This window comes from Triturus cristatus, chromosome 11, assembly GCF_964204655.1.
Source record: "Triturus cristatus chromosome 11, aTriCri1.1, whole genome shotgun sequence".
NCBI lineage: Eukaryota > Metazoa > Chordata > Amphibia > Caudata > Salamandridae > Triturus > Triturus cristatus.
The window spans coordinates 266,143,983-266,162,319 of NC_140594.1; the positions used below are offsets into that span (position 1 = coordinate 266,143,983).

Consider the following 18,337-nt stretch of genomic DNA (forward strand, 5'->3'; position numbering starts at 1 on the left):
AGGACTTATTCAGCATTTCCTGTGAGAGAAAAGGAAAAACCAGTGGATACTTATCCTATGAGAGAAATACCTGGAGGAGGATATGTACATGTTCCATGGACCAGACAGGATATTTTATCATTTACGAATGATTTCCCTCGATTGAGAGAAAAGCCCGTCGAGTGGTATAGGCAGGTAGACAGGTTTGTGAAATTGTCAAAAGTGCTGTGGATTGACCTGAATAGTCTGTTTGATATAATTGTTCCAGCAGACTTGTGGGCCGAGTGTAAAATAGTTGTGAGTTGGCCTACTGAGGAATATCCAAGAGATCAGAGAACAGGAGCACCAGATCCAGAAGTAATGAGAAAGTATGAGCAGGTGATTGTATACCTGAAAAATAAAGTACCTCCAAAAGAAACAGACTGGGTTAAAATAGATCGAACACATCAGGAAGCAAAAGAATAAGTTCATGCTTTTTACGAGAGGCTGATACTGGCATTTAAACAATTCAGTGGAGATGAACACCTGGGTGACAAGGATTTGAGTCATTTTGTATATGGCCTGAGACCTGAGATTAGTGAAAGAATTCGTGAGCATACTGTGGATTGGCAGAGTAAGAAAATAGATGAGATTCTGAGGCATGCAAAATACTTCAGTGATGAGATTGAAGCAAAACAAAGAAAGCTGAAAGAGAAAGCAATGTGGGCACAAGTGAAAGTTGCGGAAAGACAGGAAGCACAGTTGGTGGAACAGGCGAATAATGCAGGAAATAATGCAGGGAAAGGAAAGGGGAATCTTGAGGAAGCTAAAAAAAAGTTCCCATGTCACAACTGTGGCCAACTGGGACATTGGAGATCTGAGTGTACCAATCCACCATTAGTGAATAATGAGGGAAAATCCTTAAATTAACAGGTGCAGAACGAGGGGAATAATTAACAGCAGCAACAACAGAAAGTTGTGAGACAGCAGAGTCGAGAGCCAAAACCGCCCTTGCCGCAGAATAGAGGATCACAAAAGTATAATCCGGATTCGGGATTCTACAATGATGAGCAGGTAAACGAACCAAGGCGTTCTAACCAGGTACAACAGTACTTGTTAAAGAATGAAGGGAGTGAGTCTGAGGGTGATTATTGACGGTGCCGAAGAGAGGAGGAAGAGTGCATACTTGGTGCAACTCTAGAAATAGACCAGGCAGGACCATTTGTGGATGGAAAAATAAATGAAGAAAGTGTTACTTTTTTAGTAGACACAGGTGCGACAAGATCAACTGTCAGGTCAACAGATATTAGAAATCTTCCTCTCTCGGATGAAGCAATCCAAGTAGTTGGTGTAGCCAATACACAAATAAGGACACGTCTTACTGAACCAGTAAGAGTACAAATAGGGAAATTTTCAGACATGCACAGATTTATCGTCTGTGACACAAGTCCAGTGAACCTGTTAGGTAGGGATCTACTTTGTAAAATGAATTGTACAATTTTTTGTACACCAGATGGAATAGCTTTTGAAACACCAGATGAGGATGTTTTGTACCGAATGACTCTAGAAAATAGAGAGAGTGAGTTAATTGGTGCATATGCTGTATTTGATCATGAGGATTTGCCTCAAGAGCTGAGAGACACAGTGAAAAGGACAGTTTGGGATTTTACTGGAGAGGATGTGGGATTGATGAATAATGTAGATCCTGTGAAAATTTCAGTGAAAGTGGGAATTACTTATCCTAACATTCCTCAGTACAAAATGACACCAGAAATAATTGAGGGAATAACTCCTATAATTGAGAAAATGATTCAGCAGGGAGTTCTGAGAGAACTACTGAGTAGTCCGTGTAATTCACCGATAATGGGGCTAAAGAAGCCTAATGGGAAGTTCAGGATTGTACAGGATTTGAGAAAAGTTAATCAAATTGTGGTGGCATGTTGTCCCATTGTGCCAAATCCATCAGTGATTTTGTATCAGATTCCACATGATGCTGAGTGGTATACAGTGATTGATTTGTGTCATGCTTTCTTTTCAATTCCATTGCATCATGACAGCCAGCCGATTTTTGCATTTAGATTTGGCCAGCGTATTTTAGCATGGTGTCGTATCCCACAGGGGTATACAGAGAGTCCTTCAGTATTCAATAAGTTATTGAAAAAGTCATTGGAGAATTTGATCATGCCTGAAAACTCAGTATTAGTGCAGTATATTGATGACCTACTTGTGGCATCAAAGACACGTGAAGCTTGTGAAGTAGATACTATAGCTTTACTGAATCATCTGGCAGATGGAGGGTTAAAAGTATCTCCAGCCAAATTGCAGTTCTGCAAGAAAGAGGTGCATTATCTTGGACACAATATTGAGAAAGGTCTGAGAAAAGTGACTGATGACAGGATCAAAATTATCAGGGAAATGAAGGCCCCAAAGACCCAGAGGGAAGTGAGAATGTTCCTGGGAATGGTGGGTTATTGTCGTCAGTGGATAATTAATTTTTCGCTGATAGCAAAGCCACTGATTAAGCTGACAAAAAGTGAGATGACAGACCCATTGGAACTAGATGGAGAACAAATGGCAGCATTTGAAGAGTTAAAAAGGAGAATGTGTGAAGCCCCTGCTTTGGGTATGCCAGATTATGAAAAAGAATTTGAATTGTACTGCAGTGAAAGAAATGGATGTGCACTTTCAGTGTTAATTCAGAAGCATGGATTACTGAGAAGGCCTATTGCGTACTTCTCATCGACACTTGACCCTGTAGCTGTGGGTTTACCAGGTTGTCTGAAATCTGTGGCTGCAACATGCAGAAGCCTAGAACAGAGTGAGGGAATCATAATGGGATATCCTGTAAGGGTATTCGTACCTCATAATGTGGCAATTCTTTTGACAAGAAGCAGAACTCAGTACATGTCACATAGTCGGTTGACTAAATATGAGAAAGTCATTCTGGGAGCATCAAATGTGACTCTTGAGAGATGTGTGAATGTGAATCCAGCGACATTGTTGCCGGATATTGAAAATGTGGGTGTGAAAACAGAAGATGATCACAATTGTTTGGATGTGCTTGATTATTGTACAAAACCGAGACCAGACATAAGGGATCTTCCTTTGCATGAGAGTGATCATGTGTTGTTTGTGGATGGATCATGCTTGAGGAATGATGAGGGTGTGCTATGTGCAGCATATGCAGTGTGTAAGGTTTCAGAAGTAATGGAAGCGTCATCATTGAAAGGAGTGAAATCTGCGCAAGTTGCTGAATTAGTGGCATTGACAAAAGCTTGTGAAATTGGGAAAGATTTGAGAACGACTGTGATGACTGATAGTCAGTATGGATTTGGAGTTGTGCATGACTTTGGCCAACTTTGGCTACAAAGAGGTTTCTTGACGTCGAGTGGGACTCCAATAAAGAATGCTGAAGTGATTGGGAAATTACTTGAGGCGATACAGCTGCCTAAAGAATTAGCAGTTGTAAAATGTGCTGCTCATGGACAAGGAGATGATTTTGTGACAGTGGGCAACCGTTATGCAAATGACATTGCTCAATATTGCGCCAAGAATAACCAGTCCATTAATCGGGAACGAGAAGGTGAAATGTCTTTTTGTTCTGTGATGTTTACTAATGTCTTAGAGACGTGGGATGAAGTGAAACAGTTGCAGGATGAGGCAGAGGAGGAAGAAAAGAAAGATTGGATTAAGGCAGGTTGTGCCCCAAGAGAGACAGACCATGTTTGGGTCTATAGAGATGGCAGACCAGTAATGCCGAACTCCATGCTGTCAGCAATGGCAAGGATGTATCATGGCCAGGGACATTTGGGAAGGGATTCGATGATTAGGTCTTTTAAGCAAACCTGGTACAATGCAAAGTTCAGGACAATTGCAGAAAGTATCTGTCAAAGATGTTTGATTTGCCAGCAATTTAACACTGGGAAAAAGACAGTGGTGAGTCTGGGAACAATAGGCAGAGAAGGAGGTCCTTTTACAAGAATGCAGATTGATTTCATTGAAATGCCCCAAGTGAACAGACTGAGATATGTACTAGTGGTAGTCTGTTTGTTTTCAAGATGGGTTGAGGCCTATCCGACTAGGAGAAATGATGGAGTAACAGTGGCGAAGTTACTGTTAAGAGAGTTGATTCCTAGGTACGGATTTCCGGTAACGATTGAGTCTGATAGAGGTGGACACTTCTATAATGAACTCATGAGTTTGATTTGTGAAGCATTAAGCATACAGCAGAAGCTACATTGTGCATACAGACCAGAGGCTTCTGGTGTTGTTGAGCAGATAAATGGCACAATAAAGAATAGGATTGGTAAGATGTGTTTAGCCACTGGGATGAAATGGCCGGATGTCTTGCCTCTAGTGCTAATGACTATTAGATCTACTCCAGATAGAACTACTGGTTTAAGTCTGCACGAAATGATAATGGGACGTGCAATGCGACATGCATATGTACCTGTTAATAAGTTGATGACAATAACTGATGACATGATTTTGGATTACTGTAAAGGCCTGGCTGACGCAGTTCATTCTGTGTTTCACCAGATTGGAGAAGAAGCTACTACACTTGAGAAGAAGCAAGCTCATGATCTGAGTCCAGGAGACTGGGTGAGGATTAAAGTTCACAGAAGAAGAAATTGCTTGGTTCCGAGGTGGGGAAGACCAAGACAAGTCATTCTAACTACGACGACTGCAGTGAAGTGTGCTGGTGTGAAAAACTAGGTGCATTCGAGTCATACTCAGAGTTCCAAACCCAAAGGATGGGACTGGTAGAGAGTATTTTGAAGAGTCCGATTCCAGTGATGATGAAGACCCAGAACCAGTGAGAAAAAATAAAAGTTCAGGAAAAGAAGCAGAAAAGGCTTCAAGAGAACCATTGAGAATCTCAGAAAGGAGATCAGATTCTGAAAGAGAGCCTGAAGTTCCAAAAAGCAGTGGAGGAAAAAGAAAAGAAAAGAGCAGTTCCACAGAAATTACTCCTGAATAAGAAGAGGAGGAGATTGAAGAACCACTTGAGATTATATCTGAAGAAGTAGGGTCAGAAGAAGATCGAGAGGGACAGATTGCGGAAGACCCCCGAGGAGGTGTAGGGAACACTTCTAATAAGCTAGGTTAAGGGACAAGTAGACAGCAAGAAGATTGCGTGTCGGAGACCCGAGGAGGGAAAGAAGTAGGGAAGTCTCAAATAGTGGTGAAAAAGACTGTGGAGCGAAAGAAAACTGCTGAAGAACAAGAGGCATTTGAAACAGAATCGGATGAAAGTGAGAATGGAAAATCAGAGGGTCGAGTTCTGAGAAAGAGAACTTGGATTGGAGAAAGAAATAATACAGAAACAAGACCGAAAAAGGTTGTAAGAGGAGATTTTTGGCCTAACAACAGAGTAAAGAGGCTGAGATACAGACTGATAAGAGGAAATACATCGAAAGCTGAACAAGTGAATGAAGTGTCGAGTCAAAACGAAGTAAAAAGGAAGGAGCAAAAGGAGTCAAGAGAACCTGAGGAGATAAAGAGAATTAGAAGACCCAACCAAAAGTACAGATCACCGGAATGGTCTTATGTGGCACTGTCTGAAGAAGGAGAAGAAGAAACAGTGACTCGAGATAATCCGGAGGGGATCTTGAGAAAAGTGGTTGAGGAAAAGGAAGAATCTGTTGGAATCTTAAAAGTTATCCTGACTGACATTGGAGAAGAGTCGGATGCACAGGATGTTGTTGATGATCTGATACAATTTGATGTTGCTGAAGAAGAAGGAGTGAAAAGTGATGAATATCCAAATTGAGTGAACTGAAAAAATCACTTGGAGAAAGTGAAAAGGAGAAAGTCTGAAATTCAGCTGTCTGAAGTAATCCAAAGTTTGAGAAATTACAGTAGTGGAGTAGTAGAGGCTAAGTCAAAAGACAAGGTCAAAGTAGTAAAATGGCTAACATAGAGAATAATCAAAGTAGATGTGCCTTCTTAAGAAGATGGTGTAGAATGTGCTGCTGCTGTACTGGATTATTAATGCTACTATGGGGAATTTTAGCTTTATTAGTTACATTTAGAGTTTCAATAGGTACATTTGAAATACATACTGAGAATGAGACAAATGTAGAAAAGAATTTGCAAAAAGTAGTTCCAACTAGAATTAGTAATACTTACATGCATAAAGATAGGTCAATTAATGGTTTTTCTAGTAATGTTTTTTCAAAGTTGTTATACGAATATGTGAAAACAATGGAAGTAAGGGATTGCTACGTTTGTATGCAATTACCTGCATCCGTTTCAGAGGGTGTTACTTATCACCATTTACCAGCTACGTATGGAATTTCTTGTAGTGTCTTAAGTAGTGTTTTTTATCTGTTAGGGAAAATAGATTATAAAATGTCTAACAAAGATAGTATTTTTGGGCACTTGCCAATGAACAGAGCTGAATCCAGCTAAAGAAGCTAACATTTTTGGTGAGATTTTTATTGAGAAAGAAGAATTAACATTAGATTACATTTTTAAGAATAATTTAACTTGTAGTTTGGAAGAAGAGGAGAAAGCTTTCCTGAACATGGTGGAGGAAAGGAGATGGAGTATGCATGAAAAGGCAGGGAAATATAAAGTGAGTGAGACAATTTGGGACATTGAGATGGGAAAAGAATTGAGAAATGGAGCTAGTCCAACTTTAGCTTTAGATGCACCACAGAAGGGTAAGCTGTGCATTACAAGAGGGAAATCCCAATATGATACATATTTTGTTGGGACTAGTGAATGTCATGATACATACTTCATTGCAACAGGATGGGGTTTCAGAGGTGGAGAAGATACAATTTTTCCAGGAGTGTATTATGTTTGTGGGAACAAGGCTTATTACAAGTTGCCTGACCATTGGTATGGCACGTGTTATGTGGGCCTGGTTTTTCCAAAGATCTTTCATATAGATAGAATAGAAGATGTAGAACATATTAATTTACTAATGCGCTTCAAGAGGGAAACTTGGTCTGAAATAGTGGGTGACATTTTTGGAGCTTTAATTCCAGCAGTGGGAATTTCTTTAAATGCTTATGGGATTCGGAAACTGTCAACAGTGGTGGATCGCTTATCGACAAATACCGCTGGAGGGTTTCTTTTGGTGAATACGGAACTAATTGCCGTACGTGCCATGTCTATGCAAAATAGACTTGCTCTTGATATTATATTGGCTAAGGAGGGTGGAGTTTGTGGAATGCTGAAAGTTCAACATTGTTGCACTTACATTCCAGACGAAAGCAAAGACCTGAAGGTCTATATCAAAAATATTACTGATTTGCATGAAGAATTAGTACCACTTGAAGCTGAAAGTATCTGGACTAAATTAGCTAATAAGGTGATAGCTGTTAAGAGTTTTATTGCAAAAATAAGTAGTACTATTATAGGTAAGATATTGTTTCCTTTAACTTGTATAATTGTTGCTTTAGTGATATTGAGATTGGTGTGTTTGTGTTGTAAAAACAGGGGAGGGAAAAAGAAATGAATTAAAAAGAAAGAATGAAAAGAAATAAAAGGTTGAAAAGAGAACCACAAGAAATTGAATCAGAAGAATTAAGGGAGAGTGTCTACTTAGAAACAAAGAGGGATGATGAAAGAGTGTCTGGTGTGTAGTGTTGTGTAAGGAGGAAAAAGACATTTCCAATTTCTCCTAAAATGGGACTAAATTTCACTAAAATTTTTTTTTGGGTTATTTGGTGATAAAATCACCAAAGGGGGGATTGCTGGAGCAGGATTTTCTGATGAAAATCTATTGGATTTTTAAGCTCTGGTTTGTCTATTTGTCATAATTAACATTAATAATCATTAATTATTAATTATTTGTTTTGTGTAAGTGTTTCTACTTATCAACATGTACGAATTAACAAGAGCGAATTACACGTGGGAACGCGTATGTGTTGCCTATTGACAATGTGCATGTTTTATTAAATAAACGTTGCTGAGTGCTGTTTATTTTAAAGCACAAAACGCTTTTGAACTAATGCTTTCCTGTGTTGCAAAAGCTAGATAATTACATACACATAAGGGTATTAGTGGGGTTAACACTGTTTAATCATTATGCTGTGGTAACGTTGTTTTTGTCCCTTTTAATTCAGATGGTCCATTTTGGCCTAATGAAAAATGGCTGCCGTTTGCAGCCTGGCCTCAAGTGAAAGATTTGTGATGAGAGGGCCTTGCTAAATATGGTCACGAGACATCTGACCACAGTCCTTGCCTGGTTAAAACTTTCCGTGAGGATAGCACCAGTTCTGGGCGAGTTTCCAGATGTATCGGAACAGCCTTGGAGGACAATGGAGCTATAAAGAAAGAACTCTGAGCTCATTGTGTCATCGCCGAGGAAATGTGGATGTTAAAAGTTACTTTTTATTTTTGATTCCTGTTCTGTCTTTTTATTTTTGTGATTTTCCTGAGCGGAGATTTTCCAAATGTAGCGATGCTACATCCTTTCCTGCTCACTCTGCTCAGCGGTTCGGCGGACGTGTAGAACATTTAATGTTTCTTTAATATTGCAAGTTTCATTATAAATATACTAGACTAGAGAGGGTCCGTGTCATTGCATTCGGGATTTTGAGGCCACTTTGCCATTTTCTTCCCAAACCTGCGTTGGTGAGGATCGATGCTGTGAAGACGGTGACTCGGGAGATTTCTACTGAGAGACTTGTCCTGATGACCCATTCTGACATTTAGCTAGAATAGGTAATTATGAGAAAATGATTCTGATTAATTTCTTTTGACTAATTTTAGATAAAGAATCATAATTTTAAATACGGTGTTGGTGATTATTTCTTGTCGATTATTGAGTACTCTATTTGATTATTGTTGTATAGATTGTTTAGATTATGACAGTTACAATAACTAGGTCTTATCGACCTCAGTGTAGCTGTGGGGTGTTTAGGAGTTTTCTTTCCACAGGTTCAATGCTGGTGGAGTATTTGAGTGTATGTTAGTGAAATGGGCCCTAGTGTATGGTGAGTGTATGTGCGTGTAACTGTGAAATTACTCTATCCGTGGAAGTAGGGAGATTTTATACACCCTAATCTGCATCAGTAGCACAGAGGGTTAATATGCCTGCTGCAAAGAAGGTGCAGATTGTTGCTAGCTAGCTCTTTATGAGTTAAAATCCTAATGTAGAACAGTGAGCAAGTAACTTATCAAAGAGCTGCATGAAAACTGCAAGGTATAGGCTGGCTGGCCTGGGCTGGACCATTATGATTTCCCCCAGTTGTTGCAAAATGGGTTCATTTGGGTAGAAATCAATTCCTATTAGAATCCCCCAACCATGGTGTATCTAGACGGGAACTGTTAAGTATTTTGTTCAAACCACAGTATGGGCTCTGAAGAAATTAGGCTTAAAATCAAAGAAATTGGACGTGGGGTGGGTCGCTCGGAAAAATGTGCGAGTTGCTTGGGGTTTAGTAGCTCACGACAATTTTCACTGACCAGAAGTAGCTCTCATTACACAAAAGGTTGGAGACCCCTGACCTAGTGCTACTGTATCAAACAGGAATCGGGAGGAAGAGGGCTCTGGGTATACTCTACCTATACAATACAAAGAATGCTTTATATGTAAATGCTGCAAAAACCAAAGTCCTGGTCTTTTGCCAAAGGGCCAAGAAACATCAGCTGGAATAGTGACTGGGCCCTTTGAAGGTCAAGACAACCTGCAAATGTAACTACCTTGGCGCTTGGTTGTCAGACACCGGTAAATCCACCTTGCAGGCCAAGGAGAAAGCAGCCAAAACCACGTATGCATTACCCAAATTATATCACAACTTACAAAGTCATTCGGCAGATGGGATTCGAAGAGTAGCACGGGACAAACTACTTCCCACTACAAGTATGGACATCGTGCTTTTCCTGACATGCTTACGGAGTCTTTAGAGCGCGGTTATACAACGGCATATAGGAAAATATAAAGAATTTCCCAAAAACCTCAGCGCACACTGATGCGCCTAGAGTTCGGCCTCATGAAAATGTACATTGAATGCAAAAAGGTTTTGATCAAGTATCACCACTACGTGGCCAGGGCGGATTCAGGCTCAAGGAGAGGTGCCCAGTTTGTGATATTTCAGAGTAAAAAGAGTAGCTGGTCACGGTACCTCGGTAGTGCCGGAGGTCAAGTTTAATGAACCTCCGAGTGTACAACAGACCCCACTCATAACAGCAAGGCACTTAAAGAGGACACTAAAAGAGCAGGTCAAGACCATAATCAATGGAACAGGACATAAATCAAATCAGAAACATTTCGGGAGAAGTGGGACCTGACACATCGCATGAATCCACCTGTTGTCAGCCATATTTGAAAGCAGTCTTGGAAAGACAAGCTGTAAAGAACATTCTGCTGACCAGGCTCCTAACACTGCCCATACAGGAATATAGGTCCCACGGGATGAACACTTCTGAAGGTCATGGGCACTGCGGCTGTGCCAATACCCCTCGGAATCGGCAGTACACATTGTATTTTGTTGCCCAGCACGGCTGCTCCAGAGAAGAGACTGTCCAAGAGCAATTTTTCTACAAAATGGTATAAGAACACGCAAAGAGGCCTTGACATATTTGACATCAGTTGTCCCAATGGAACTAGCACGGATCAGCGATTTTAAAAAAAATTTTTTTACTATTGCTGGAAGACTTTTAGGATGCCTGCCCACCCTCGGGAACTGCCTGGCTGGACTGTCAAGTAGGAACTCAAGAATGACGTTGATTGAGATGGCATGATAAGCAGGCACTTTGAAAGAAATTTATAGTCTATAAACAGAGCCGAACCTGCACTATGTTTTTACATGCTATGTTTGCTCACAAAATCTATAAATTAGCATGTGGCACTTTAACGATCTAGCATCTTCTTCCTTCAAGCGGATGCCCCAAGGTGGGCTCCGCTTTGACTCAACTGATTCGTTTTGTCATTGTGGCACCTTGCACTTGGACTGTTATTGAATGTTTACAAAGCACTTTTGCACCGGCACGTGGCACTTTGGTGAACAGCTCTAGAACTTGCTTTTTTGTACCTTGCAAACATATCCATGCTTAAAAATTGCTCTTGTACTGCCACGTGGCACCTTAGCGAACGGTCCTCTAACTTGGTTATTTACACCCAGTAAACATATGGTCTATACATTACATCTTAGCGGCTCTGCACTATGCACATTGAAATAAATCCTTGCTTACAATGGTTGTTGTATGTGCATGTATCATTTTAGCGAGTTTGCACTCGTCACTCAGGTTGAAATCTGAATTAATATTGGAAATGTCCACCCCAGCTGTTTCTTAACATGTTAGTGTGATATATTAAGGATTATGACTCATGCAGTTGGTCTTGAGAATGAAAGTAGACTTGGCCATGCTAAGTTCTGAGCCATTTGTAAAGCTCTGACCATATGGCTCTTTGCACTTTGAACATTATGCTTCCTTCTTAAATCATACCTTAAACGTCTACTCCCACTGCGTTTCTGATTTTTTTTGTGTTTAATTTTATAACTTGCTGACCAGCGGACCCATGCCCACTGCACTGCTTGCCTACAACGTTTTTGGATCTGCACGCGCCATTTAAGTGAGCTTGCACTCTTGCCACTCATGTTGTAATTATATTGGGAATGCCCACCCCCTGCTGTTGCTTAAAATGAAAGTACGATATATTAAGTAGTGCAATTCCTGCAATTGACATTGAGACTCGGGATGTTTTGACCATTTGGAACTCTTCATATTGGACATTATGCATGCTTCCAATATAATCCCAGAAACGTTTACTACCTGTGGTTTTAATCTTGTGATGACCAATTGTATAACTTGCAGACCAACAGACCCATGCCCTATACATGTTGCCTGTTTTTAATAGAAGTTTGGGGTCCGAGTTTTATATTGGTGTATTTCATTCCAAAAGTGTTTATGGCGATTTTAAGTAATCACACAATAAAGCACTACTGACTGGTACACAGAACCTTCCATAGCTCTGGACCTACCTACATCCTAGTCTTCTACCTGAAGACAGTGGTCCGCTTTCTGGTCCTGTACAGGTGTACGTGTGTGAAATCAGTCTTAGTGGGTTTCTGTTGCTCCACTGAAGGCAATTTTATATACAGTCACTAGAGTTGTGTTTGTGACCCTCAAGATTATTCAAATACCCCCACCCCTTTCAAAAACATTGTTTTGGTTTGAATCTATGCTCATGGTAAAAGCGGTTATGTCTTGGCTACAAATACCTTCGTTTGCACATCCCTTAATACTGTCTCAGTAAGCTTAAAATCTCTTTAGGGTGGCCAGGGGATCTGCGAACCCCTCGTAGTCAATTTGTGCTCCGAGATGGTGGTGCAGCCTTTTACCAGGGATGACCCTGCCTTGTGGAACTTAAAAGGAAGCTAAAAAAAACTATTATTTATCTCCGATGTGCAATGGGGAGGGGCATCCAAAGACAATGTGCTTACTGTTGGTGCTTGGTTTGATTGAGTCCAATTACAGTGTTGTATATCATATGTGTTCCTAGTAAATCACTCCAAGCTTTGGGTCATGTCTGTTGTCGACAAATAGATTCGAATGTAAAAGCAAAAAAAAAATAAACAGTTGTGTACACCTGCTTAACTTTCCTTCTGAAAAAAACTGACCTCCAATAAATCTCACCACAGCAGTTTCAAATAAAGTGAAACACGTGAACTTCACTGCCTGAAGTTGGGGGAACATTATGTCAAGGTGGACCAGAGAAGGCTTTTCATAACTGCATGCAACACATTACAAATGGAGTTCACAGTCAAAAAAATATTCAGGATTTCATTCCTTAAACAGTCACAGAAAAGAGAATTCCTCACCGTAGTTCACAAAGCCTTTTGAAAGTGCCCAGAGGCGCCCCCAAGGTTGAGGAACAAGTTCCTCAGTTTCTGGATCTTCGGGAATTGAGGCGAGATCATGAGCAGCGACTGTATCCAAAGAACTCAGGGTCCCAGAACCAGAGGACGAGGACTGGCTAGCGGAGCGGGGACCACTGGAAGAACTAGAGCCACTCTGCGACTGCTGAGACTCACCCGTCTCCATCGACATTATCAAACTAGCGCCCCAAAAAAAAAAAGAGAGAAAGACAATTTCACACTGCACAGGGTTTCCAAAGGAAAACACATTCTAGACAGACTATATGTAGGCACAATGCTAACATTAAAGCACATTTTCAAACAAGTATGCAAGAATTATCCCATTTTTAAATTATGTTTTCAACCTCCACTTGGAAGAATTGATCAAACATTTAAAATCAATGTACCAACATAGGGGCTGAGAGGAGGGTACCATTTACATTTTTTGTTGATCTATTTGCAAAGACAAAGTCAGACACTAAGGCCCCTATTTGAAGAAAGTGCCTGTGTTTCCCCACTGCAAAAGCTATCAAAATGCCAATGGTAACAATTCCAGGGTGGTGAAAATTCAGTCCCTTGCAAGTTAAACCATAAGGATTTACTAAGAAATGGCACTAGTAATTCCGTGTCAGTCTATGCATTGGTGCATCCTTTTAGTTTGGACTTTCACCCAGAGATTTCAGCTGCTTTTAGCAGTGCTCCTGTTGAGCCCATAATTCATCTACAGTTACCAACCTCATAAAAATGAAGTGGCCATTCTTATTGCGGGCCACAGTATAGTCTGTAGTGTAACCAAAGACAAGGAAACTCCGCACTAAAATGGGCTATGCATTATTGTTCCAAGGCATATTGGCAAATAGCACAAAAGGGGAACTACAGAAGTGTGCCAGCATGCCCCAACGTTTTGCTTTCAACTTCTACTCCGCCTAAGTCATTGCAAACATATTTCTTAAACATAATTTGTGATATTTGCCAGATGCGGTGGTCAGTGGAGAAACGTCCTAGGCCAAACAAGGCATTTCCAAAAATACAATAGTGTCCTTGAACTGGAGCATCGCCCAAGCTAGCACAGTGAAGGGATCATAAGATTACAAATATGGAAATTAACTGAACTGTGCAAGAGTCCATAAGATGCAAGTTTGCTTCAGTGGAGTAACCCTCAACATTCACACAACATACTGCCATTGTCAGATTGTTAGAGCCCTTTTCAACCAAAGATTAGAAAAGACAGGCCATGGCAATACGAACAATCATTATTTACTTAGCAAAGAAAATAGTCGCATATAGGAGGTGTACATTCACTGAAGGCAAAATTAGTAGGTCAATGTAGAGAGCTCCAGAAGAGGAAAATAGTATGAGCGACACAGGGTGGCTTTTGGCGTGTCTGTGGTCAGACAATCTGCAAATAAAAAGCAAAGGCTTTAAATAGATAAGGTTTTTCCTTCTGAAGCCATGGATCTTCAACTGTAGTTATTCTTTGCTCAAAGGCTCAAAAGGTTGAATTGAATATAGAGATACATGCATTATGGAAAACGTATTTGGGTACATTTATGCATACCACACTAAGCGTTGGGCAACGAGTTCAGAGGATGTATTCGGAACTGGATAAAGAATACAAGCATTAAGGAGAGTATCCTCAGCATATGAATTGAAAGGGATACCAAATTCCACTAAGGGGGTGCCAAGTGGGTCCTAGTGTGTTTTAACGTGAAAAGACAGAATCCAATTAGGAGATTGTACACCCGAAGAACTGGAATCTTTGTTTTCTACTTACTAGTAACTATCAAGGAGATAGGAGGTGAGCCACTGTAGAATCTATCCACCAATACTTCATTATACTTGTGTTATGAAAGATGGACTAATCAACTGTGTCAAATTCAAGCATTCCGTTCATCACTCATTGCACTATAGGTCTGAGGCTACACCTCAAACAAGGCCCAAACATGATCTGAGCTTGTGTTTCAGAATGTTGCCTAGCATTTCGGCTGGAGCATGACCAAGACAGGTGTGCTTACTGGTGGACCCTATCAACAGTGACCCAATGAGAGAGAAAACATTATGGGACTGGAAGGAGGTATCTAGTAATATCTAGCAACTGGGATTAATTTGGGCATTACATCACCCTTTTCTCTTATATTACTGGCCAACATGCAAGTTATTTAATGACATGCAAGAGAACACAAACAGAACTCGGAAATGTTGCAAGTAACGGCTTGCCTTTGTTAATTACAAGATAACATCTTTAGATTTTCAAGCCAATGTGTTTAACAAAGGTAAGACAAAAACCTATTACATATACTCACGGAACAATTTAATGAAGGTATCCAAGATACAACATCCAAGTTGGTTAATTCCCCACTGTTGGGATCCTCAGCCGCTCTGGAAAAATGTAAGTACAAGTAGTTTAGGTTACTGCTAAAAGGAAATCTTGCATATGTAAGCAATTTAATTCCCAGGAATCCCTACAACCGAAAAAAGAAAGCAAACAATGGAAAAATAGTCAACAACATAAAGTGTAATATAAAACATTATCAGTACTGTAAAATTAATTGATTGTTCAAGCAAATACTGCCAACGCGTTTTCAACTAGAAATAAAGTAATTTGCCATGGTTTCCACGGGAAAGTAAGGATGAAGGAATTCCATACTACTGTAAACAGAGGTGTATGAAAGAGCAAATTCTTTAAATTGTAAAGGTTCCACATTTCACAAATTTGGGAACATTAGAATGTCCACCATGTGCTACCTCTGATGTTGATGACTTACAAATTATAATGGAATGAAGTGCACTTCGATATTTCTGGGGATTTGTAGGCAAAACACTGCAATGAATATTAAATGTAAGGATTGCGGGAATAAATGTAACATTATCCTTGGGATAAGCAAATAGCTGAAATGTTTTGAGGTGAACAAATATGTTGAGAGCAAAATCCTTACAAGAAAATCTGGATTGGTACTGTAAATGTGGGAAACACTTCATGGATCAGGTTAAAAGAGAAAGTCAGAAGGACTGAATGAAGAACTGCCAATCAAGAAACTGTGAAAACAGCTCAGTTACATTCCAGGAGCCGCTCCAACTGTGGTCATTCAGTCAAGGGTCAAACTAGCCGGCCAAATATGTAAATAAGAAAGAAAACTTTATTGATAATTATGTATATTATAAAGCAACATAATGTCCACTATTTGTGCTCTGCCACTATAGACTGATCATATAAGTAGGCACGGTATAGAACAGAACATACCTGATGATACAAAGGTTCCAGGGTCACGAGCACACATGAATCAGACAGAGGATACGGTGGCGGATAGACAAAATCGTTGATCATATCAGACTCCTGACCGCATAATGGTTATCTAAGCATGGAACAAAAATAAGATGAAGTGTTGTGATAAACAAATATATGAGGGACAACCTTCTCGTTTTATCACAACAATGAATAATCTACTTGTACTTGATTCTCTAGGAAGTGAACAAAAATCAACACAAACCTATACAGACTAGATACAAAATGCCACAGCAAGAAAACCTATGTTCCTGACATGCAAGGTATAATACATGCAGTCCTCCTGTTATGAATTAAAAGCTAGCAAGTACATACCACGAAGAACATTCATTATCAACAGGCTTAAGTAGCTTAAAACAACTAAAGCAGATACTGACACGGACAGACAGCATGGAGCTTAAACACCGACAAATTTCACTCACCTCTTCAAACTTTTTAACAGTGACTAGCATATGTTTTTTTTAAAACAATCTAGGCTTGGAGCTTAACTTCAGGGTTGTAAAGGCCATTCTGGCATTTCCCCCACATAGTTCAGGCTATCAAGCAGGTTTTTAAATGAGGATGGGCTCATGCCACTAAGCCCCACAGCCCCTTACTTATCGTATGCACCTGTAGTGTGGGACTGCTGGAACACTGTTGGCAGGGCTGGATATGTTTTGGGTTAGGGCCCTGCTTAAATTCCTCAAGGTTATAACCCTTTCAGAGCTCCAGTGCAACCAAATATGAGCTCCATGTTTCCGTGTGTGGGCAGCAAGTGTTTCAAGTAAAAGGACCTAGTAACAAGAGTACATCTGAGGTATCCTCAACCCACAAAACAAAAGAAAAATGCAACTTAGCCATGTTAAATCACGATTTTTACCCCCACCACTTAAATGAATGGTTTAAAAGCTGCATCTACGTCCTTCAGTTTCTTCCTAGGGATTATCATGGGCAGGATTCCAAAAGCATATTAAAAGCATTCATTTTACCAACGGGTACTCTCCCTCACAGGGACAGGTCTAGTGCTATCCATCTCTGGTAGTCATTACTCACTCTTCGCATATGTGGGTGATATTATCTCTAAAAATGTCAAGGAACCTAGTATTAATATACAAACTTTACATTCTTTCGCACCCATTGGAAGGGGCAATTCACAATTGCTCCTTTCCCTGTACACGATGCAAGAAGCAGTACCTTGCTCTATGTCCAATTCATTTTATATCCTGAATAATGGGGAAAATATTCTGTCCAGTCAATGGACTAAACAGACAAAGTAAAATGGTTTCCGCATGCAGGAATATATTTTGGGTTCTGTCCATTGTACACAATCCCTGCACCCTGTCCTACTGCTGTATAGCTGTCACTAATGGTTCAACGCACAACAAGAAAATAATGGGGAAAGAGGACATCCCTGTGTCATTCCTTACCCAATATGAATATGATTCGGGGCAGGCAATGTAACCTTTCAAGACTAATGCACGTGCCCAGACTCTAGAACAGAGGTCTTCTATCTGTGGGGCGCGACCCCCAGGGGGGTCGTGGAGTCCTGGGAAGGGGGTCGCAAATTCCCCATTTTCACTTGTCCCTGCAAAAAACGACAGCTGTCCTGGGACTGCTAAATTAGATCGTTATCAGCTGCTTGCCTGATTGAAAGGCAAATGTGCTTTATTAGTAATCTGCAAGTGTAAAGGATGCTTGGGAGCAGTTCTGGCTCTTTGTGATGACAAAGATTTGTTTTTTTTAGTGGAAGTGCAAAGAGTTAACAGCTGGGCTGGAAAGTTCTTGTTGTTAATTTTATCTGCATTTACACAACCCTTAGTACCCCTAAAGAGGTGTTGAAGGGCCAGTTGTGTAAAAAAGAAATTGCATTACATATGCTCTGGTATTAGTAAAATCTACATTTTGAAAGCACCATTTTATCATAAAACGATTTGCACGTTCTGCAGCATTCTATCTTAAACTGTGTTTAATGCAAGTATAAACAAGCATTGGCATAGCCAATAGGTCTCGCCTTTGGGACCTTATAAGTGTTTAGCCATGCAACAGTTGCATAACTGAACACTTATAAGGTCCCAAAAGCGAGACCTATTGGCTATGCCAAGCAGCCGTGCTGCCGCAAAAGTGAAAGTGATCGCGATCAAACATCAAAGCGGCTGTGCGGCCGCAAAAGTGAAAGTAATCACGGTAAAAGTCGCGCGCGCTCCCGCGCACATGCACTGTAGCTCTAGGCTGGCCTGGTAGCACTTTTTGGAGCCCTCTCAATAAGTCTCGCCAGACCAGCGCATGCGCTGGGTCA

At 40.4% G+C, this 18,337-nt stretch overlaps 1 protein-coding gene across 2 annotated transcripts in view; it reads right to left on the reverse strand.

The window, feature by feature from the left end:
* CHEK2 (checkpoint kinase 2) overlaps positions 1–18,337 on the reverse strand; it is a 243,964-nt gene that overhangs the window by 206,900 nt on the left and 18,727 nt on the right. For both annotated transcript variants that reach the window (XM_085636234.1, XM_085636235.1), the window contains exons 2-4: positions 16,021–16,132; positions 15,083–15,158; positions 12,744–12,979 (exon numbers count right to left, since the gene is read on the reverse strand). In XM_085636234.1, coding sequence (XP_085492360.1) covers positions 12,744–12,972 — 229 coding nt within the window. In that variant the 5' untranslated portion in view covers positions 12,973–12,979; positions 15,083–15,158; positions 16,021–16,132. The remainder of the gene's footprint in view (positions 1–12,743; positions 12,980–15,082; positions 15,159–16,020; positions 16,133–18,337) is intronic.